At 38.7% G+C, this 25,469-nt stretch overlaps 1 protein-coding gene across 1 annotated transcript; it reads right to left on the reverse strand.

The window, feature by feature from the left end:
* Positions 1-19,624: 19,624 nt before the first annotated feature.
* LOC149622719 (zinc finger BED domain-containing protein 4-like) lies at positions 19,625-20,479 on the reverse strand. Its single transcript, XM_089853505.1, has one exon. It carries the CDS (start codon positions 20,477-20,479, stop codon positions 19,625-19,627), a length of 855 nt encoding a protein of 284 aa, XP_089709631.1.
* Positions 20,480-25,469: the final 4,990 nt, after the last annotated feature.

The raw sequence follows: 25,469 nt of genomic DNA on the forward strand, positions 1-25,469 counted from the left end.
TTTTCCAAGATGGCGGCGAAAGCTCGCGCTCTACAGCAGGGGACTTTTAGTATACTTTTTGTTGGGTCAAAAACAACACATGTACCAATTTTCATCTTTATGTTCAAATGTTCTAGGTCAAACCCTAAAAGTCCTGGGCTATTGAGTTGTTATGGAGGCAAGTACACAAAGGTTGACAAGAATACGCCACATCTTGGAGATCAACCCCCTAAAAACTACTTATTATACTATTTATTTTATTGATCTTGGGAATGCTGGAATTCCTTAATCTCTGGTTTCAGAGTTTGGACGAGATTGTTAGAAGAATGACGTCATCTTACAAACATGTTGAAACGCGCCCGTATAGAATAACTTAATCCTTTTGTTAAGAAATACTTTTGTAATCTCTTTTGTATTATTAAAAAATAAATGTGTCACCTTTTTAATACTGTTTTCTTTTATTTCATATATTAAGTAATGGAGGGGGGGTAAAAGAGAGGGGTAGGAACTATTGGTGATAAATAAATCGAATATTTCTATCATCATATTCATTCATCATCATGAACTCGGAGCTGCAGAGATATCATACTTTTTACTCCTGGCCACAAGATGAAAACTATAAAAAAGCTTTAAGTAGAGCGGGGTTTTATTCGTTACATACCGATGATCTAGTACAGTGCTTCGAATGCAACGGCATTTTATTAGCCTGGAAACCCACCGATAATCCTTACGAAGAACATTTGAAACATTTCCCTAAGTGCAACTTTATCAGAGGTAGGCACACAAAAAACATACCCTTTAGCATAGATGAAACAGAGACGTACACCAAGTCAATAAATAACAAAATCAGGACCGAGGAAAAAACACCTGAAAAACCCCAAGAAAACAAGGAAGAAATTTATCATACCTTTAAAGTTAAAACTACAGATCTCGAAAGATTAGTCTTGGAACTTTACGTTAGAAAACAACTAAACGCTTTGTATATCAAAGAAAAACTTAATGACTTACGTAAGATTTAAAAATAATATTAAAATTTATCATCTTCCTTACGAAGATAGAAGAAATTACTATAGGTTAAATCAAATGCAATTTAAAATGAAAATTGAAAAAATATCCTTATTATTAGAACCTATACTTTTAAAGAAAATAAATAACTTTTTACTTTATATCATAGTCTTTATAAATTTATTCCTACAGAAGCATTCTTTGTTATAAGCTTACAAAACTATAAGCCTACACAATCAATCAAATATTCACAGGTTGAGAAAAAAAGAGGGGAGTACGTAAAACCCGGTCCCCGCCTTAATAGTGGCCGGGCATCTTGTTTCCCATGCATATTTATGTAATTACATAAGATGTAAAATATTATTTTCGCTTTGGTCGGTGGCAAAGCAATTGATTCCAAAAAAATGTTGTTGCACACAGATGGTGCACAGAACTAGGCAGTATCTTCTATAAGTTCCGAATTGAAAAAGGGGGAGTGGTTGCAAGAGCTGAAGAAACTCACTATCGACCAAACATCAAAGGTAAACCTAATTTAAGAGTGGAACCTTGCGTTGACAAAGCATCCATTTACCGCCAAGGACGCTAAAATATGCCGCACAGAAACACACCAACAATTCAAATTTCCCACCAACAACATCACGTGACGTCATCAACTCCCCCCCATCCCCCCGACCTATTCCTATTTCTAATTTGGTCTATGAGAGTTCCACAAAGTGATTTATGGCCTTTTGGGTGGGCACAGCAGAAATTACACTACCTCAGAAAAAGTTTAAATATTATATTAAAAAACTCTTAAGGCATGACTCAAGCAAAAATATATTAGCACGGTAGAATGTCATTAAGAAAATACTCTATTACAGTGTAACCTTTCTATGATGTTTTCTTACATTATATATAAATTTGGTTATTTTTAAGTTTAAAACGAAATAACTATTAAAATTATTATCTCCAACTGAATAAGGTAATTTTTATTATTTTGAAAATTATATAAAGCACAATAAAACGCTCCAGATTTGACTAAAAGTAAGGTAGCCCCTAAATCTTTCTTTCCACCACTTATTCATAAATTAACGTAGGAAGGTAAATAATAGCTTAAGATGCAGCTTATTTAATGTAGATATGATATATGATATTGAAAATTTTCCAAGTCGTAGTGTTTCCCTTTAATAAAACAAAACATCGTATCTTTAGGAGGTCAAAATCTCTTTTTTGGTAATTTTCTGCAAAAATATGCAATTTATGATGAAACACCAGTGTAAATAAATTAAAGAACTGTTTAACATCTTCCATTTGAGATATTAAACATTGCAATACAATTAGTTGTTAATTAGATACAGCCGATTTAAATTTTCCTTAAGCCGCCATCTTGAAACCGGCGCCATCTTGAATAGCTGGGCGATAGACAGTGCCATCACACGGTTTTGCAAACCCTATCCAACCATCTTTCCGAAAATTACATTCGTCTTTAGTCCCTAGAGTTGGTACTCGAAAATGTAGGTGGCTCATACACTACTAATCAAATCCGCCATTTTAGCGTGAACGAGTTTCCTCTGAAAAAATCCTAAATTCGTGGAGCTGACTAAAGGTGAACATCTTTTCTATAGCTTCTGGAATTTCATTGACAATTTTGTGAAACTGAGTTTTAAATAATCCTCTTCTCTTATATATTTTGCAGTCTCTTTTGTGACAAAAAGATTGTTTATCATTATTCATAAACAAATGAAGACCTATTAACTTAAAGCATTTACATTAAAATACTAATAATCATTTTTCTGGGGTAGGGTCATTTGACCAAAATCTCTATTGTTGCACAACCATTTCAATTATTCGCGACACAATTGTGATTAAAGTTAAATGAACAGCCATAATTCATGGCGATTAATCATATTTATCACTGCTGGGAGGTCTTCAACTCATTTTTGACAATTTCTAATAGTGCTATTTTGTAACGCATGTGCTTTTCCTTTGGTTTTTCGTGAGTGGCTTTTTCTCTGCCTTTATCTTAAACAGTGCTTGCATACCTTTGAAATTTCCCCGCCAAATCTCTCCCATCACCGCACCTACAATTCGGTTCATGTTGTATAATCGATCAGTTTTTTAGTGACGAAATTTAACCTTTTGGGCTTTATTACTAATTTCTCGCTGGTACGGCGTTCTGCTCGCAAAAATCTGTCCGCTTTATTTTGCTCATTGTTTACCAATTGGTCGATAGGGACCGTCCATAAACTACGTCACACTATTATGGGGGAGGGGGTTTGTTAGTTTGTGACGGTCCGTGAAAAGAGGGGAGTGAGGGGTTCATTCGATGCGTGACGTCACATTTAACGTTAATTTTATTACGAGACAAATTGGCTCTCTTTTGTTATTGGAGGAAAAGAACGTAAGTACACCCTTGGAACGATTTCTACAATAATTTAACCAAATATATTTCATCATCGCTTAAATAGTAGAAACTTTAAAGCAATGATAAACTACTTACGCGTACGTGTAACCAATTTAAAAAACGCACTTAAAATAAACAGACCAGTTCATTTCAGAACTAGTTTACACGTACAGTAAGGACTGCTAAATACGCGTAGTGTCACCTTAAACTCCCTAATGCCACTTTTAAGTCACCACTAGCGTAACCGAGGATGAATCGGATCCTCCTTCCGATTGAAATGGTTTCGCTTGTTTCGCACATTTTTAAAATCTGAATCCCAAGCTCGATTAGGCAAAGGTTTTCGTGTAAATGGTCGAAAACTATGAAATTTGCCCGTTATGAAAATATTTTGGAAGATTATAAAAAAGCAAATCCAGACATTAAAGTTCTAAAGCTCAATCAGAGGCTAACGATATTTGCAAAAGCATAAAACGGGAAGTGAACTTTGAATTTCAAGCAGAGAGAAATATTTATGAGTGGAACCCATATCACTCGAGAAGAAAGGGTCTCTTTTCAAATTAAATTTCTAAATTAAGACAAATCATAGTGCGTTTGGGGGGAGGGTTAAAGAAATGTGAGGTGGTTTTTAGGGGAGGGGTCTGAGAAAACGTGACGACGCGTGATCTGGGGGGACGGAAGGGTCAGAAAATGGCTTTTTTGCTGGACGTAGTTTATGGATTTTCCTATATGCTTTTCTTTTGCCTTTATATCTATTAATCTCCAACCAAGCCACTGAAGCACGTTTAGACGTTCATTCCTGTATTCCTCTGGACACTTAATAACAGAATCCGGTCCGTTCACGCCATAAACTAATTCGTGAACCCATTCGTCATATCTCATCTTCATAAAACAGTCCCAGGCTGTAGACATCTATTGGATTTCCAAAATGTGTGGGAAACGTTTCAACCAGAAAATTGATATTTCCAACCTAAAATCCCGGAAACCTAAGACTTTTAGATATGAAGACCTATATTACGAGTTTTATGACGCCATTTAACCACGAGAAACAAACCGGATGTTTACAATAATTTCAAATTTAGAATTTTCTCAGCGCTTAACAGCGCACACAAACTAGGAAGAAATTCATCACTGATGACGTATAAGCTACATATTTCTTGAAGCCACCTCCTACTTTTTGTAATGGGCTATAGGGAGCTAGGTTTTCTTAGAGCAACGCCTGACACTAGCGCTATGGTGGCGGATGTTGGAAGTTTTTCACTAAAACCTAGTAAAATTCGTGCCATTTTTTTTGAGAAGTAGAGCTCTCCAGTCACCGATTTGGGGAGAAAAATCTAAGTTATAAAAGTGAGTTGAATTTCTTTAGTTATTTATTTTAGTATCTCGTTAAAGATTCGTAAGTAGAGATGTGGGTCGGTAGTTTACCGTCCGGTAATATTAGTCTAGGTATAGCTATGGTCCCGTCGGCACTTCAATGTACCCTCAGTTTCTCTTTTGGGTTTTTAAAAAGACCTACAGGCCTTGTAAAGAACATCGGTCTGATGACCCAATTCAGGTAGGTAAGTCGGCCATCTTGGAAAATGGCCGCCAAATTGAAATATTTCATAATTCGTAAACTTATGAATCGATTTTAACGAACGAGGTGTCATTGTCATCTTTGGAATGATATTTATCTACATAAATTCTTAAAACTGAATTATTTGTTATAGGTCAAAGTTCAAAAGGAAAATTCCGCTATATCCCTTTCAAAAATCCCTCATATTTGTAATTTTCGCATATGTGATATATAATTGGAATTATCGGATGAATATGTTTGTGTTGCCCTATTTCTCAGCTGTAAAATTCAATTTAAAAAGTAGGAAACACTTTACATAAACTGCAGATATTTATCTTTTCGTATGACCCCCAAATAAGAACAGGATGAAAAGCTTGAGATATGTAAACTTGAAATTATTATATTTTTTGCTGGAGCCTAGGTGGCATCGTGATCGAGATACGCTGAGCTAAGAATATCGTTTTATGGGCTAGAGGTTCTTTTACACAGAACAAACTGCAAGCACAAGCACCAGTTGTTTTCATCTTGTGTCAGGTCTCAATGGGCTTGAACCCCATTTACTTCTTGCGAAAAAAACAGTAATGGTTATTTCAGCCTTTTTAATTTCGAAATGGAGGGAGCTGTAAAATTAGTTCGTTCACCAGATAAAAGAAAACATGTTAGTTTGTGTGTAATATGTAAAATTAGTAAAAACATTAGTTGATTTGTGTCACTGAATTTGGCCGAGAGAAAATAAGAAATATCTCCAGAATCTTAAAGTACGGTGCTTATAACGAAACTGACTCTGCGACATCGGATAATAGCAACGTAAAATATCACATGTCATGCTACAGACGATATACAATGAAGACCACCAGAGCTTCCGAACATTTATCCGCAGATGCCTCAAGTACATCCGCAGATGATAAAGACCATATCAGAGCTAATAAAACAACTAGAAGTAAAAGTACAGTACGGGCTTTCTGTGCTTAATTTGAGACAAAAATCAAGCAAAAACAGACCCATACTGTATAGAATATCTGCAGTCACTACTTAAAGCAGCAAGACATTTTCAAGATGCCGTTTTTGATAAAATCAGTACTTTAGAAGATGCTTATAAAGTCTTTGCAACCGACATCATGTGTCACAAGGGATGTATCAATGGCTACATAAAATAATATGAAAGAAGTGTAGAAATGGGAGAAGGTCAAACGAGGTAAATTGACCATACCGATGAGAAAAAACTGGAGTACTTCTTGTTAACAGTTAACTTAGAAAAAAATGGTTATAGTCTTTCCGATTTAAGATCATTTTTCAACATGATATACCTAAAGGACCATGGCGTGACAAACAAGCAACTCAAGCATATGTTAATTCCACGCTTTGGTGAGAGTATTTTATTTGCATATATGGAGGGGAAAAAACCTTTCCCAGACAGTGTTTTCTTCTAAAATACGATTAGAGTGAACCGTTAGCATAATTGCATCAGTTAACCAAGTCCAGGAGTGCGCAAAAATGCTGAAAAAAGAATGTGAGGATTATGACTTCAAGCTTGAGGGGAAATTCTATCATAAGCAAGATCTTCTTGAAGCCACTGAAGAATATTAGAAAAACCGTCCAAGGCAATGGACCTGTTTCTTCCGAACGTTATTCCCATCATATAACAACTCACAATCAAGTCAGAGAAAATGTGATATGATGTTCCACTGCTTCTACAACCTAATACATAACGGCCAGAAGAAGACTACATTGCAAATTAGTAACGCTGAGATGATACATGAAACCTGCAGGTCAAAGAATTTGATTTTTTCCTTCAATCGACTTGGCCCGTGTACTAGTTATGACGATGTTCTCAGGGAAGACCAAGCGCTTGCTAATAGATCCATTCTACGAAGTTCATCGAGTTTCAATAACACCCGCTATTCTCCCTGGCCAATCTATTAGAGGGGCAATGGATAACTTTGACCACGAAGAGGTGACGCTATCGGGAATTGGTGGATCTCATGATACATTTTTAGTGCTCTTTTAAGATAGATTAGCCGGTCCAATTAATGAGCCTCGTGCTTCAGAAAACATTGATAGCTACAACATCAATCCTAAACGAAGATCCCTTTCAGTATTCTAGGAGAGCGATAGCTCTCTTAGATAAGACCTCATACCGACTTTAATGTATAAGGATGGTTTTTTGATTGGTTATAACTTTTTTTGAATCGTATTAACTGCTTTGAAAAAATTCCACAGAACTACAATTCGGGCCCTCAATATGTGGTTAAAATTTCAAGAAGATCCACCCATTAGTTTATTGTATAAAAAATAAAGTTGCTAAGGGTGGTTTTCATTTCCATAAAATTAATCAGCCCTTTTGGTGAAAAAGTTAAATTTTCCCATAGAAATAACATGGAGTTTTTTTCAAATTTAGCCATTTTGTGGCCACCTTTTTGACATGAAATATTCGTTTGTTACGTTTGGGAACGGTTTGATATCAAAATTTAAACCTTTTTCTAGGACCATTTTTAAGGTTTTTGAGAAAAATTAATTTTAAGTATGTTTAATTTTAAATTTTAAAAACTACCCCAATCTGCGATATTTAGATGGATACACTGTTTTATTAGGAAATATCAGCGCAGCCAATATTGGCCTTTTTTAACGTATAGTTGCCTCATAATAATCCGATTGTTTCTTCTTAATGCCTTTTGGTTGGAATGGCCTATCGATAGTGAGATAAGACGGCTTTAATATTGCTGCAGTGACGTTGACGCGGCCGCTACAGCGACGCCATCAAAACACACGGGTCTAAATTGTGGCGGATATAGTCAAATTCAAACTAGCTTAATGGACATTTTAACTTTTCCCTGCTAATTATTCTGGATTACCAATAAAAGATAATTAAACTAGACTCCCAATTAAAGATAAATAAACTAGATTACGAATTTAAATAATTAAAGTAGTTTACCAATTAAACGTTCTTAAAATAAATTATCAATTAGAGGTTATTAAACTAGATTACGAATTAATGGTTACTAATTAAATTACGAATTAATGGTTACTAATTAAATTACGAATTAAGGGTTACTAATCTAGATTATCAATTAAGGGTAATTAATCTAGATTACCAATTAAGGGTAATTAATCTAGATTACCAATTAAGGGTAATTAATCTAGATTACCAATTAAGGGTAATTAATCTAGATTACCAATTAAGGGTAATTAATCTAGATTACCAATTAAGGGTAATTAATCTAGATTACCAATTAAGGGTAATTAATCTAGATTACCAATTAAGGGTAATTAATCTAGATTACCAATTAAGGGTAATTAATCTAGATTACCAATTAAGGGTAATTAAACTAGATTACCGACGACTGGTAATTAAACCAGATTACCGACGACTGGTAATTAATTCAGATTACCGACGAATGGTAATTAAACCAGATTACCGACGACTGGTAATTAAGCTAGATTACGGACGACTGGTAATTAAGCTAGATTACGGACGACTGGTAATTAAGCTAGATTACGGACGACTGGTAATTAAGCTAGATTACCGACGACTGGTAATTAAGCTAGATTACCGACAAATGGTAATTAAGCTACATTACCGACGAATGGTAATTAAGCTAGATTACCGACAATCGGTAATTAAGCTACATTACCGACGAATGGTAATTAAGCTAGATTACCGACAATCGGTAATTAAGCTACATTACCGACGAATGGTAATTAAGCTAGATTACCGACAATCGGTAATTAAGCTACATTACAGACGAATGGTAATTAAGCTAGATTACCGACGACTGGTAATACCGACGACCGGTAATTAAGCTAGATTACCGACGACCGGTAATTAAGCTAGATTAACGACGACCGGTAATTAAGCTAGATTAACGACGACCGGTAATTAAGCTAGATTACCGACGACCGGTAATCAAGCTAGATTAACGACGACCGGTAATCAAGCTAGATTAACGACGACCGGTAATCAAGCTAGATTAACGACGACCGGTAATTAAGCTAGATTACCGACGACCGGTAATTAAGCTAGATTACCGACGACCGGTAATTAAGCTAGATTACCGACGACCGGTAATTAAGCTAGATTACCGACGACTGGTAATACCGACGACCGGTAATTAAGCTAGATTACCGACGACCGGTAATTAAGCTAGATTAACGACGACCGGTAATTAAGCTAGATTACCGACGACCGGTAATTAAGCTAGATTACCGACGACCGGTAATTAAGCTAGATTACCGACGACCGGTAATTAAGCTAGATTACCGACGACCGGTAATTAAGCTAGATTACCGACGACCGGTAATTAAGCTAGATTACCGACGACCGGTAATTAAGCTAGATTACCGACGACCGGTAATTAAGCTAGATTACCGACGATCGGTAATTAAGCTAGATTACCGACGATCGGTAATTAAGCTAGATTACCGACGATCGGTAATTAAGCTAGATTACCGACGACCGGTAATTAAGCTAGATTAACGACGATCGGTAATTAAGCTAGATTACCGACGACCGGTAATTAAGCTATATTACCGACGACCGGTAATTAAGCTAGATTACCGACGACCGGTAATTAAGCTAGATTACCGACGACCGGTAATTAAGCTAGATTACCGACGACCGGTAATTAAGCTAGATTAACGACGATCGGTAATTAAGCTAGATTACCGACGACCGGTAATTAAGCTAGATTACCGACGACCGGTAATTAAGCTAGATTACCGACGACCGGTAATTAAGCTAGATTAACGACGATCGGTAATTAAGCTAGATTACCGACGACCGGTAATTAAGCTAGATTACCGACGACCGGTAATTAAGCTAGATTACCGACGACCGGTAATTAAGCTAGATTACCGACGACCGGTAATTAAGCTAGATTACCGACGACCGGTAATTAAGCTAGATTACTGACGACCGGTAATTAAGCTAGATTACCGACGACTGGTAATTTAGCCGCATTACCGACGACTGGTAATTTAGTAGCATTACCGACGACTAGTAATTTAGCCGTATTACCGACGACCGGTAATTAAGCTAGATTAACGACGACCGGTAATTAAGCTAGATTACCGACGACCGAAAATTAAGCTAGATTACTGACGACCGGTAATTAAGCTAGATTACCGACGACTGGTAATACCGACGATCGGTAATTAAGCTAGATTACCGACGACCGGTAATTAAGCTAGATTACCGACGACCGGTAATTAAGCTAGATTACCGACGATCGGTAATTAAGCTAGATTACCGACGACCGGTAATTAAGCTAGATTACCGACGACCGGTAATTAAGCTAGATTAACGACGACCGGTAATTAAGCTATATTACCGAGGACTGGTAATTAAGCTAGATTACCGACGACTGGTAATTAAGCTAGATTACCGACGACCGGTAATTAAGCTAGATTACCGACGACCGGTAATTAAGCTAGATTACCGACGACTGGTAATTTAGCCGCATTACCGACGACTGGTAATTTAGTCGCATTACCGACGACTAGTAATTTAGCCGTATTACCGACGGCTGGTATTTAAGCTAGATTACCGATGGACGCGCAACGGCCTAGGACTTTTTCTCCCATATTTTCTAAAGAATTTTAATTAATATGAAGACTGAAGTGACAGATATTAATAAAATCTGTCATTGTAGACAAAGACTGGAAAGTGTAAAAGATAAGGTTTGAAAATGAACTGCCCGAAGTAACAGATATTAAAATTTTCACTTTTGAAAACATCATTATAAAACATCAATTATTTTAAAAAATTCTTATCTTACTTTTTTTCACCAAAATTTCATTTTCCCAAAATATTTTTCAGCAATATTTACCAACTATTTTGTCCTCAATAGTAGTTGTCACCAAGAAGGGTTTAAGGGATACTAGCTTGGTACTGCTTTTACTTTCAACTAACATTTGATTCTAGGAGATTCAAATGCTTGGATATCTGAAAAGATTTCTCTTGAAGAGTTTAAATTTTTATATTTTAAAATTGAAAATATTGCGAAACGGAAAATAATATAGGCCTTTTCTCTGTGATTTAGTTATTAGTGTCGAAAAGATCTGTAGATTGATCGTGATCTTTGAGAGCAACACAGCACGTTAATATTTAATACTTTGAAAGCTTTACAATTTAAGTATATGTTTTGTAAAGTTTTAATACGGTTTATATTTTGTAAGCTCTCAACGATTTTCTCACGTTATAGGGTCAATTTTCTACCTAATTTTAAATATTTGATAAAAAATAAAATGTAAAGCCGTAGTATTTTTAAATAACGCGCATGTTCCTTTTTAAAATACTTTCCCGAAGTAATTTCGGTGAAAAAAAGTAAGATAAGAATTTTTTAAAATAATTGATGTTTTATAATGATGTTTTCAAAAGTGAAAATTTTAATATCTGTTACTTCAGGCAGTTCATTTTCAAACCTTATCTTTTACACTTTCCAGTCTTTGTCTACAATGACAGATTTTATTAATGTATACTGGGTCAGGATATTGTTCCATGTAGGAAGTCATCTAAAAGAGGCCAAATACCAGAACATCAAGTTGGCGTCTTGGATCAACAATTGGAAGTAGATAGTGATGATGATTTAATTTGGCTCATATGCCGTTTTCAATCTCGAAAAGAAGGAAACAGCCATATGCCTTCTTGGAGTGCATTCAATAGCTTAATTGTTCCAAAAAGTTGTCGAAAGACTCTTTCTGGCTTTACTCCTATTATACCGCATCCAAACACTGACTTTGATACAATAAATACAGCAATTATCAATTTTTAAGATGCTTAGTCAAAGTGAAGGCTAGTTGTGGAGTGATGAATTCATCTACAGGCTCACGAGAGAGGTTCAGTTTTCATTTCCGGATCGTGTTTCTAACGTATTTCTTGGCCTTGGTAGTTTTCATATGGAGAAAGTCGTTATTCCTTGCATTGAAAACTAGTTAAAAGGAAACGGCATAGAAGAAATTTATGTTGAAACTGAAACCATGGGACCTCGCGTTATTGAAAATGCTCTAGCTGGTAATCATTACTCTCGAGGACTTAGATCCTTGTCTATGTTTTACAAGAAAATTAACTCGTTACTTTGGGCAGGTTGACGACGCCACATTAGAAGTTCTCACTTATAGAATGAGTCTTGCGCCGAAGACGACGAAGATCGAGCGAAAGATCTTTTACGCGAAGTTAGGCAGCTACTGCTTTCTTTAAGGGAAAAAGTTTTCTAAATCTGTTGAAAGTAAGGAAAAACCAATCGACGGTTCAAATATTAGAGCTATTTCGTATTACACATTTAACCAATAATTTTGAGCCGACAGATAACGTAATTGGAAATTACATGTTTCAGCAGTACGCGCTACTTTACACCTTTTTTCGCGTTTTGATCGATTAAACTATTGCAGTTGGGGCTCCGTATATTACCAAGACTGCTTTAGTCTTCCAGAAAAATTTCCAAACATTTTCGATGAATTTAGAAGCGGGTTTTTCACCGTGGTACACACGAGTCGAAACTTCAGCTCCGTGGGAATCGACCAAGCCTTTGAATAAGTAGAAGGAAAGACTCAGTTGTGAAGTATGACGTCATAAAACATGAAAAGCTCGACATCGCCCAGTTCCATCGAGAATTTTGTGGTCAAGATTACCAAGACAATTACTCTTTACACCATGAATACTCTGACTTTGACCATCCAAGATCAGAGTAGCATAAAAGAATTGATTGAATTTGTCAAGTACCGTTCTAATACCTTTCAGACTCATTCAACGCAAAGCGTAGATAACCTCATCACTGGAAAGGACGAAACCGATTTGTAGTTCAAAGTACACTATTATGAAATTGAGATGAGAGTTATAGAGAGTTTGTTCGTGAACGATTTCAAGAAAAGACAAAGTCTATCTTTGACCTAATAAAAAAGCTACAACAAAAACCAACGGTTAGTATCAGTGTTCAAATTTAGTGAGTCTATTGTCTTTTTTTTTATTTATTTTATAAATCCTGGGCCGTTCGGGACGGTGGTTCGCTGGCCCGTCATTTAAGGGAGATACAAAAATAGGGGAGATACAAAGTTAGAGATCCATTTTAAATAGTGTATTTACAGCATGTAGAATGTACACCTTTTTTTTAATTTTATTTTTCACACTTGGGATGCGGTATGCCCGTCGGGTTACGGAAAATGCAACAGAAACGCGTGCCGAAGTTTGGTCACTGGAGTCCAGTGGACCCGAACATTTGCGCCGCGCGATCAGTACTGGAGAGTGCGGTAGCCTCCACCACTCCAGAGTAGGTGGGGGCTAGAAGAAGTCTGGCGATTGGCATTCCTGGGGTGACGTGGTAATGTTTGTCCGTGATATTGACGAATATGTCCTTGACTGGACCTCGGTAGCCCGGATCAATGATGCCGCCCCAATGTGGAGGCCTTGTTCGAGTAGTTCTTGTAGGCCCGTGACAATGCCCACGTAAGAGTCCGGTATTACGAAAGCTATTTCAGTGGTAATGGCATGTCTTTCCATAGGAGCTATTGAAACCGTTTCTGAGCTAAAAAAATGATTAATCCATTGGGGTTGCTTTTCGTGGTGGGGAACCACACGTTCCGACAAGCGTTGGAATTTGAGGGTTGGTCGGGATACCGTTTCGTTTGGAGCCTCCATGAATGTCGTTGGATAAGATTGTGATCGCTTTCCACTGGAGCCAGGTTTATATAGGCGGTCGGGCGAGGCGCAATGCGGAACGTGACGTCATCGTCCGCCGTAGCGTAGTCCGTTTTCGTCAGAATCGGCGCCATCTGTCGTAATGCTCACAATAATGCCGCCTAAGAGCTGCGACTACCGAGATGACCGGCAGAAGACCCGTAACAGTGGCGTGGAGTAAAGAAGGGAGTGATAGTGTTGAGGTGCTCAGAAGCAATCGACGACAGTGGAGGCGGGATAAAGTGACTTCCGTGGCTCTAGCAAGTCTGTGGTGACGGAAGAAGAAAGCAGGACTTCTGAGGGAAGGCCGAAAATTGCTCTGAAAAATACCCTCTCGGGAATGCGTCCATCATTCCTGCATCCTGTTACCATGGGCCCTTCTGAACTCTCTCCTGAGAGTGTACGTAGAATACGTCAGCCAAATCTCCAAAGGCTGTGCCCGGGTGAGGACCGCCGTTTTTGCTGCGATATCGGCTTGCTCATTTCCTGGGATCCCGACGTGCGCCGGACACCATAAAAACGTTGCCTTATATCCATTCAATTGCAAAACGTGGGCGATATCGTGTACCAGGGGGTCTGGGTAGCTGGGAGAGTTGCTGTAGGGCGGATTTGGAGTCCGTGCTTATAATGATTTCCTCATGAGGGAAGTCCACCGCCAAGATGGTGGACTGGTGGAGGGCAAGCAGTTCACAGCGTGTTATGTCATGCCAACGGTTGACTGTCCTGTGGGTGGTCAGGTTGTAGTTGGCGATATGGAGTCCGATCGCATTGACCGACGCATCCGGTATTTGTGATGCATCCGTAAAAATTAGCAGCGGGTCGCGTGAGTACGTGGAGGAGTTCAGAACCTCTTGGAATGTCTGCTTGAGCATGGTGTGTGGCATCTGGGTCTTGGTGCCCGTGTCCCAGGTATAAATTGCGATAAACGGCCTGCGAGTGTATTTGTCTTGAGGTGCAGCACGATGTCGTCCGGTGGGGTAAGCTGAAGCTCCCTTAGGGTATGAGAGGTGTGGTGAAGGAGCCTATTTGCGAGGTATTGTCTATAAAGCGGGGGTAGGGTGCGGTACTGGACCTCTGTGAGCGGAGGTTGCCCTTCTGGGATGAATTTTGCTAACAGGTTGAGTTCAAGGTGTTCCCGACGATAGGCTAAGGGACTGATCTGTGTTTCTGCAAGCATGACATCAATTTATGTAGACCGGGGAACCCCAAGTATGATGCGTATTGCTTGATTTTGAATTGGAGACGGCTGCTGCACGCTGTCCCATAGAGGACCGCACCATAATCCACGACCGATCGATATAGTGAACGTAGAACAGGCGGCCGATAAATCGGCTGGCACCCCAATGTAGACCCATCACCGCTTTTAAAATGTTAAGACGTTTTGCACATTTGACCTGCAGATGGCGTATCTGCATGGTCCATATTAGCTTGGAATCCAGCCATTAAGTCCAAATATTTGTAGGCCGGGACTTCGCCAGGGACGTGGCCATCTATATGCAATAGAACATCACCGTCGTGCCGTAGCTTACTCGTAACAATAAGGTAGCTGCATTTGGCGTGCTGTATGGTCATCTGGCAAGTTTTCGAGGTGGGCTGCGGCCAGGTTTAGACTCTTTTGTAGAGTTGCCTGTACCCCTTGAAAAGTGTTATGTACCGTCCAAATCGCTATGTCATCCGCATGTTTGCCAACCGAGACTGTCTGACGGAAGTCTTTACCGAGGTCATTGATCGCTAGTAGAAATAGCGTGGGGCTGAGGCGCTTCCCCGGGGGACCCCGCTATCTAAGCTGTGGGTGGGCGACAACTCCTTGTTAATTCCGATCTGTACCTTTTGGGGGCCCAGGAAGTTGTGTATCCAGACTGTTATGTGGCCAGTGAGGCCCATGTCATGTAGTTTGTCCAAGAGCTTTGGGGTTGACACTGCCGAAAGCACCTTTGATGTCCAGGAAGACGGTGCCCATAACCTTTCGGGATTTAATAGCGTTTTCCGCGTCTCCAACGAGACGGGTGAGATTGTCTAGAGTAGAATGACCTTTGCGAAAGCCGCTCTGGTTGGGATCCAGTATGTTGTTGTGCTCTAAGTGAAACTGTAAGCGATTAGTGACGACTCTGTCGAATACTTTCTTCATGGTGGAGAGCAGCGCAATGGGCCTGTAGTTCACTTCTTGACAGGGGTCTTCACCCGGTTTTAGAAAGTTTAAAATTATGGCGTCATTCAAAGTCTCTGGATATACGTGTGTGACCCAAATGTTATTCATGGAGCGGAGGATAAGCGAATGGAACTCCGGCGGAAGGTTTCGGAGCATTTAATATGTGATGCCATCCTGGCCCGGTGCGGTCTGGGGGAGCGATTTAAGCACTGTATCGTATTCCTGGCGGGTGAAGAGAGTATTGTAATGGTGGTCAAGCGAAGGCAGAGAGGGTGTGTAACGTAGTGCCATACCGGTGTATTAAAGCCGGTGCTGTAGGAGTGGGGTGGCGAGAAGGAGATCAGTCTCCGGGTGCGACGGTGGTACGGGGGACCTTTTCCCTGAAACACATCTAACCCGCTTCCAAACCTTGGGAAGGGGCGTTGTGAGATTTAGTGAAGAACAAATGGTCTTCCATTGTTCTGATTTAGCGTGTTTGAGCTCTCTTCGAAATTTCGCAAGGGTTTGATTATAGAGGATTTGGAGTTGCCGAAGTTTGACCGTCCACCAGGGAGGAGGTGCCGGTCGTATTTCGTATGCCGTGGTGGAGTGCGTAGTGTTCCAGGGTCGACCATTCGCGAAGTTTCTAATGCACTCTTGAATAGCGGGGTAGTCAAGGACTAACAAATCCTGAGTCTTGCAAAAATCGCGTGCCTTGCGTGCAAAAGCGGGCCAGTTCACGGGCGGAAGTCCAGCGGGCGGGGGGTGATGCGTGGTTGGCCGTGGATCCGTGTTCCTAGGGTCCGCGGAATAGGTGACGAGAATGGGGAGGTATTCACTGCACCCAGAAACCAGAGGTTGCCAGAGCGTTGAGCCCGCGAACATGCTACTTGCGAAGGTGACATCGGGAGTGGTCCAAGGGCCACGAGGGCGTTTTCGGGTCGCCTCTCCCTTGTTCAGGATAATGAGGTTATCTGCGGCCTGGAGCCAATTGAACAGCTGCTTGCCCTGGGTGTTCTCGGAAACGTCACCCCAAAAACGGGGGTGTGACCCAAAATCCCCCCAGACAAAATCCCCCCGGACAAAATCCCCCCAAATCATAAGTAACGGACAAAATCCCCCCAAAACTCCTACTTGATGGACAAAATCCCCCCAAAACTCCTACTTGATGGACAAAATCCCCCCAAATCATATTTAATGGACAAAATCCCCCCAAATCATATTTAATGGACAAAATCCCCCCAAATCATATTTAATGGACAAAATCCCCCCAAATCATATTTAATGGACAAAATCCTCCCAAATCATATTTAATGGACAAAATCCCCCCAAATCATATTTAATGGACAAAATCCACCCAAATCATATTTAATGGACAAAATCCCCCCCAAATTATGTTTAACGGTTAGGTTAGGTTAGGCTAGGTTAGGTTAGTTTAGTTTAGTTTAGTTTAGTTTAGTTTAGGTTAGGTTAGGTTAGGTTCAAATAATTCGTTGACACCTTTTTCCAAAATATGCTCCTTTTAATTAGCTACCACCTTTTCCAAAATATTCTCCCTTTAAATAGCTACCACCTTTTCCAAAACATTCTCCTACTAATTAGCTGCCACCTTTTCCAAAAGATTTTTCTATTAATTAGCTGCCACCTTTTCTAAAATATTCTCCTATTAATTAGCTGCAACCTTTTCCAAAATATTCTCCTACTAATTAGCTGCCACCTTTTCCAAAATATTCTCCTTTTAATTAGCTACCACCTTTTCCAAAATATTCTCCTACTAATTAGCTGCCACATTTTCCAAAATATTCTCCTTTTAATTAGCTACCACCTTTTCCAAAACATTCTCCTTTTAATTAGCTACCACCTTTTCCAAAACATTCTCCTTTTAATTAGCTACCACCTTTTCCAAACCATTCTCCTATTAATTAGCTGCAACCTTTTCCAAAATATTCTCCTACTAATTAGCTGCAACCTTTTCCAAAATATTCTCCTACTAATTAGCTGCCACATTTTCCAAAATATTCTCCTTTTAATTAGCTACCACCTTTTCCAAAACATTCTCCTTTTAATTAGCTACCACCTTTTCCAAAACATTCTCCTTTTAATTAGCTACCACCTTTTCCAAACCATTCTCCTATTAATTAGCTGCAACCTTTTCCAAAATTTTCTCCTACTAATTAGCTGCAACCTTTTCCAAAATATTCTCCTACTAATTAGCTGCCACATTTTCCAAAATATTCTCCTTTTAATTAGCTACCACCTTTTCCAAAACATTCTCCTTTTAATTAGCTACCACCTTTACCAAAACATTCTGCTATTAATTAGCTGCCACCTTTTCCAAAATATTCTCCTTTTAATTAGCTGCAACCTTTTCCAAAACATTCTCCTACTAATTAGCTGCCACATTTTCCAAAATATTCTCCTTTTAATTAGCTACCACCTTTTCCAAAATATTCTCCTTTTAATTAGCTACCACCTTTTCTAAAATATTCTCCTTTTAATTAGCTACCACCTTTTCTAAAATATTCTCCTATTAATTAGCTGCCACCTTTTCCAAAAGATTTTCCTATTAATTAAAAATATATTTAATGTAAAACCATACAGTATGTCTTCTTCCAGTTCAATATAATTTCGGTCCAATGGGACTATAATAAAATCGCACCTTTTGGCTACGTTCGGTCGAATGCGACACCACAAGCTGTGTCGCCAAAAAATGCGAAATGTGAAATAAAACAAACTACTTATATTTGAAACTTCTGTTATATATTTCTCAGAGGATTTTCGTTGGGGGATTTTGTCTTGTTATAATGATTTGGGGGCATTTTGTCTTGTTATAATGATTTGGGCGCATTTTGTCTTGTTATAATGATTTGGGGGGATTTTGTCTTGTTATAATGATTTGGGGGGATTTTGTCTTGTTATAATGATTTGGGGGGATTTTGTCTTGTTATAATGATTTGGGGGGATTTTGTCCTACATTGGGGGGATTTTGTCGCATTGGGTTAAATGGGGGGATTTTGGCCGGGGGGATTTTGGTATACAATCCAAAAACGGTGGTGCCCATTGAAGTCCCCTCAAATCCAAAGGGAAAGCTGAAGAGTCGAGATCATTGCGAGGAGTTCGGGTTCTTTGGTCTTACCCTTGGGATCGTATATTGAGAGAATTACAAACTTCTGGGCCTGCCCAGTTACTTCCACGGCGATCCCTTCAGAGGTGGGCGGGAAGTTGACCGTTATTCGTTTGGGAAAGGTTTTTGTGGCGGCATAGATGGCGACACCTCCACCCCGAGGAACTGGGCAATCTGCTGTGGGAGTACGATCATTCCGGAAAATGATGTAGTCCAATGGTGTGAGAGTCCCGTTTTTTCGGTTTCGAGCCGAGTCATAGTATCAAAAAAATTTCTTATCGAGTACCGAGCCGAGTATCGAAAAGCGTTTCGAGTATCGAGTATTCAGGTTTTGTCAAATTTTAGTTTCGAGTATTTATCGAGTCCAAATATATTTACTTGTCGAGTATTAATCGAGTAAATTTCTTGATAATAACACTTATGTTCAAACTTCAATTATGTAATTATCTAACAAGTTTAAAATATTTTAAATTTGTTAGTGAACAATTATTAGCAGGTTATTTTAAAAATAAATGCTCACTTTTCAATAGAAAATTCACTTCATTTATTCATTATCAAGGTTTAACAATTGCTACTAACATTATATTCGCAAGAAAAACTTAACATGAATAAATTAAACATATCAGAAACGCTTTTGAGATAGTTTTAAATTTCAAAATTTTACTTAAATGTTTGAGATATAGGAACTCAAAAAAAAAGAAATGTACGATCAGAAAAAGAAACAAATATTCCTGGTGGATATTTCTTTGACTAAACCTTAAATTGTTCAGTTTTTTTTTTCATAGTTATTTAGGCACATTTTTCTTGAGATTATCATGTAGACCAGCCAGCTGCTCTACATGTTCTGGGAGTAAATTTTCACGTCTTGTAGTTGCCGTGTTTCCTCCTGTTGAAAAAGGTCTTTCACTAAGGCAAGATGAAGCTGGTATGGACAGAAATATCTTTGCAAGTTTGGCGAGGTATGGGAATCGGGTTTGGTGCTGGTTTTCTTTCCAGTATTCGAGGACATCATTATTTTGATCTTCAGTTGTTTCACTGAGATAAACATTTACTTCATCACTGATACCCATTTGATTTTTTTTCTTGTTTTTGCCGGCATTAGTCTTCGAAAGAATTTTGGTCCACATTTCAGACTTCATCAGCAATTGAGGAGCATGCTTAGCACTAGCAGAGGTTGTGGCAGCTCTTTCATTTCCAACTTGCACCAGGTGATGTGTAGCGTATGTATCCAGCTCCAACTTCAATTTTCTTGAGGCATATTTTTTTTCTTCGTCCGTTAGTAGAACATCTTTGATCCTCGGATCCAGGACCATTGACATTAGATAAAGAGGTTCACGGCGATAATTTTCGAACCGAGCCCTTAACTTGTTTAGAAAAATCATTGCCACATTTTCATTTAGTAAATGCGGAACTTCAGACAGTCTGTCCAGTTCTTCTTCGATAAAGTGAAGGGCTGGGAAGACTAGATTCATTGTCGGGTAATTATCTCCTTGCAAATCCATTGAATTGGTCTCAAACGGTTTTAGTACCTCGAGAAGCTCTTTGATAATGTTCCATTCTTTTTTGATAAAGCCATCCAAATCAATATCTTGTAAAACTCTGTTAAGTGGTTGTTTTAACAAGTCCAAACGCTGAAGCATATAATAAGTGGTATTCCTTCTTGGCTGCGTGTCTTGCATCAAAGTGTTTGCCTCACTTAGGGGGATGTTGTACAGTTCTTGCTGAGCCTTTGCAAGAAGGAGATTAGATTTTCCACATTTCTTGAAATGACCGACAACTGAACGACATTTGCCAAGTAGCTCATCAACAACTTCACAACCCTCAATCTTAATTTCCTTGAATGCATCTTTTATCACTAATTGTAATGTGTGACAAATGTAAGAAACCAGAATCGAAAAGGTTTTGTTTATGGCCTTTTTCATACTCGCATCATTGTCAGTGACTACATATATTTTGATAGTATCTCGAATTTCTGGAGGGATTAATGGTAGTATTAGGTCTTGGATGCTTATTTGCATGTTTGAGGCTCTGTGAATCTCATAGTATGGCAGGCATGCTATAGTGTAGATTTTTGGCTTGAAGTCTTCTGAAGCATAATGGCATGTTAGACCCATAAATTGATCATTATTGTTTGACAAAAATCAGAGGTGAACGAGATGACATCGACATCATCTTTAAATTCATTAAAAAATGAGAGCTTCATATTTCTTTCATCATCATTGTGTACATCTTGGGGATGATGTTCCTTGAAAAGGTTGTAAGGCTGGTTCGAATCGGTATAAAACCTCTTTATAGCTAGGCTCCTCAGTAGTAGCACAGTACTAGTAATCAAACAATGGCGTGATCTGGCGTGAAAAATTGGCGTGAACGTCGCGATGTCAGACTTGGCGTGAATAGATAGGGAACATTGGCCTGAAACCTCATGGTGGCATGTCATCTCATGACCGGCACTCTAAATAAGGTTATCTATTCCCGTTGACGTATCTTATCTTATTTTTCGAGGAAGATCTTAAATGTAAGGCCTCACTGATAAGAGGTCCACTTTTGAATTATGGCGGTTGAAACCTATCAAGATAGCCATTGGGTTCCTCAGCTGGTTTTTTAAATAAGATATGGGTGCAATCAATAGCTCCAAGAACATCAGGAAAGACGCACTTGGCTCTGAATGACGACTGGAACAGTCGTATTAAATTCTGAAATTCAAAAACACAATATATCATCTCAAAATAAATACTAACCTTGATAGCTTCCACTTCGGCATTCCCAGTGGGAAAGTGGATAGTGTCTTATGGTCACATTGATAGCATCAGTCACTCGACTAATAGATCTACTGACTGATGGTTGGCTCATTCCATGTTCATAATTGCTAGCAAGGCTGTGTTCGAAAGAGCAAGAGCCATAGAAAAGCAAAGTCACTATGGCTTCGTCTTCAACAGTAAGTACGTATACGCCTTGGAAGCACTCTTTCAGGAGTTCTGGCTTTAACATTTTGCAAAGTTCCTCTACTTTAACCTTAGGCATTCGATATTGCCGCAAAAATTCAGCATCCGGCAAAATAAATCCATCTCCTGTAATCCTCCGATAAGTCAGGCGTTCTTCTTCTAATGCACCATCAGTTATCAAAACACCACCGATCGCGGCCATTGTGGGAAAGAGAATAAATGCTGTCGTCTGCTTTCGGTGCGTTCAGCAATGAAATGTAACCGAAATCCCAAACTGGATAACCGGGTTTTAACGTTGAACGACATCTCTTTCCATGTCGAATTGTTTTAAATTCCCACCCAGCATCTGCCTGTTTTTTCGACATATCACGGCTCAGAGTCCAAAATAGTGCGGAAAGTGTCTCTGACACTCAGAAGTCAAAATGCATTTCGCTACGGAGCGAGGATAATCCAAGTGGGCGCCCAAGACTAAGCCTGCAGAATACGGCGGTAGAAGCAAAAGCGGATAGATATGAATACAAAAAGTGAAGTTCATAAGAGATTCGAAGCCTTTGGCTGTAGACTTCTTGTAAACTGAGAGATAAACGAGCTTCCCCTCAACTCTCATACTAACTGACCAATCAGGGATAAGCTTTCTTACGTCATTGATTCTCGGAAAGTAATACCTCCTTAACTAGCGCTCCAAACGTTAACTCTTTGCAATAACGTCACGTGACGGCTAAATCGTCTGCTAGTTTGTTTGAACTTTGACCAGCCAAGTCTTAAAAAACATTTAATGCAGTATTGTAATTTGGTAGGCAAGCAAAATGGAAGATGTTTCGGTTGAATGATTTCGTTACGGGTTAAAGAAAAAGGCTTCTGCTATATAATAATGTGTAGAAGATATGACTAGCCAATACACTTTTATTTACGCGAATCTAGCCCCGCATGACTTTTCTTCCTTGTGATTTTGGAGTCGTATTAAAAATTAGTTTGTTTAAACCTTATTTTATTCCGAAATTCCGCCGGACCGTGTGTGCAAGTACGCGATATTTACTCCACCGACATGATACACAACTAGATGAGCAAATTCTCTCGGACCTACTTTATAAGCCTATTCACGCCTCGTTCTCAGAGGCACGGTCGCGAAGTAATCTTTGGCGGAGGGGGGGGGTCAAAACTAAAATGGGGCTCTTCCTTTTACAGGGAACAAGCAAGAATTAAAGTAGTTCACTATTTGTTTTCATATCTATCCGCTTTTGGTAGAAGACAGGGTGGGAAATAGTGATTTTTTTAAAGTGGACATTGGGCCAGTGACCCCCCTGACTTGGAATATATAAACTGGTCCATCACACATCGTCTGCTAAAATACAGAAATGGATAATTAAAATATTTGAGTTAGTTTCTGAACTCTGGTCATTAGCTCACTAGTTTAATACACATATTATAATGAAAATGCTTTATTGTTGTGTTTTACCAAAGATAAATGGTATATTCTCTTTGGTTTTACAAAGATTACAATAACTTACAGAATACGATTCATACAATTGGCATGAATACCCCTAGTCTGTAAAGCATTGACTAGTTTACAGTTATGATACCGTTTAGCAAGGTACTCAATTTTATCACTATTGCGTCAGACGCAAAAATTTCGTTTCAATGAATTTGGCTCTAAGGCTTAACAACATTAGGAACTATTAATTACCAGTATCAAAACTTTTGACTATATGTAAACAGTTAATCATATCACAAATTGTTTGACTATAAGTAAACAGTTTGGAACCGTAAAATTTAAAAAGGGCTAATTTCACGATTCACAAAGAATTTTAAAATAACAAGTTGGGAAAACCAAATTATTACCTCTCCGAGTCAAGAGGTCTACTACTACAAACTTATTTACCTAGATATGGAATTATTTCTCTTTTTTGAAGTAAAAATTTACGAAATATTGAAGCAGTATTCCAAGCATAGCGAATATACAGTAAAGCAGACGACATTTTACATCCAATAAGGATAAATCTTGGACACATGGAAATCAGTCAATGGGGAAAAGATCAGGAAATGAAGTCTACGCTTCAGCTGTTTATTTTCTGTTTATATTCTGATAGCTACATTCACAACTGGTTTGCAGTGTAAACACTATCGTCTCGTCTCACCTCAACAATATTCTTAGTTTGCCAACATGAATGTTAACGTTAAATAACACCAAAGCTAAATTGTAGCTAGACGCACTAATAATCAATGCGCACCATAAAGAGAATAAAAAGTCTGTAGCTACTACCCGTTTACCATTAGCCCTTTTACAATTCTAATTGCCACCATGATCTTTTCTTCTATTATAAAACCTTAACCTGATTATTTAATAGTGTATTTAACTTTCGGCTCACTCTGAACCGTTGATGTCTCTTCATTTCAGACACGAAAATCAAAGCCCAAAGTTTACTTCACCTCAGGCCTCAATTATATATTCTTTGTTTCAGTAAGCCTATTGCGGATGATACTTAATATACCCGCCGGAGTCTAGGTCTTAATTTTCTTCATGAAATCACTAAACCAAGGATTATTCTATATACAGATGTAGTATAGCTTAAGTAATATATAAACAGCCATTTCAAATAACAATGTTAAAAAAAACTTTGTAATATCAAAATGAAACAGAGCTTTAAAGCTACAAAAGTACTAAATGCATCATAATTACGAAAAATACTTCCACATATTCACTTTATATTATGGAAAAAGGGAATATTAAGGTTCTGTATGATTTCTTAACACATCAACACAAGGCTAACTGCTAACGCGACGCACTAGTGTAACAATGGACGGACACACACAGACAAAAACATAGACTGCTTTTTAACTCTTTCCGTATTAATTTTGAGTTGAGAAACAAGATTATCTTTAATATTTAAATAAATATAATTAATTTTAATTATTTTAATCTTCAATAATTAACATTAATAATAGTTAAATCGTTTAAAATAAAGTTATACCTATTATCATCTCAAACTTTGCTAATATTGACGATTAAAGTGAAGGGTACCCCTCTTGCCCGCTTTCTTCAAATTTTGGGGTATATATAACGATTCGTTTCCATTATAATAGTAAGGAAAAAGCGCAATTGCGAAAACCTTTGGTGGCGATCCCACCTTAGGGAGGCTAGACGTTTCTCGTAACCCTAGCTGATCGCCGCGTGTATCCTAAAACCAAACGTTGATAATGGAGTAGAAGCCAGGTGTACAGACTGGTGTTGAAGTGGAATGGATGAAGACCAGAAGATGGTGGTGATTAGAAGCCAGTATGTTCAGACTGGTGTCCATGTGGGATGGACGAAGACTAAAAGATGGTGGTGAATAGAAGCCAGTATGTACAGACTGGTGTCCAAGTGGAATGGACGAAGACCAGAAGATGGTGGTGATTAGAAGCCACTATGTACAGACTGGTGTCCATGTGGGATGGACGAAGACCAAAAGATGGTGGTGATTAGAAGCCAGTAAGTACAGACTGGTGTCCGTGTGGGATGGACAAAGACCAGAAGATGGTGGTGTGAGAACTCAAGTAGAGGTGCCATTTCCGTGACTGTGAAAGCAGTTCGGAAATGGCGAACACGTTTGCTCCGATTTGGAAACTGCGAACGCGGTCACGTGGGTGTAACAACAGACACACAAACAAACAGACACACACGATCGTTACAGAACCTCTCCGTGACATA

This window comes from Phalangium opilio, unplaced genomic scaffold, assembly GCF_054372755.1.
Source record: "Phalangium opilio isolate 3A_F unplaced genomic scaffold, DU_Popi_V2 ptg000118l_1, whole genome shotgun sequence".
Classification (NCBI taxonomy): Eukaryota; Metazoa; Arthropoda; class Arachnida; order Opiliones; family Phalangiidae; genus Phalangium; species Phalangium opilio.

Coding starts and splice junctions, on each gene's coding strand:
- LOC149622719 (XM_089853505.1), bottom strand. CDS start 20,479: ATGCTTCAGCGTTTGGACTTGTTAAAACAACCACTTAACAGAGTTTTA.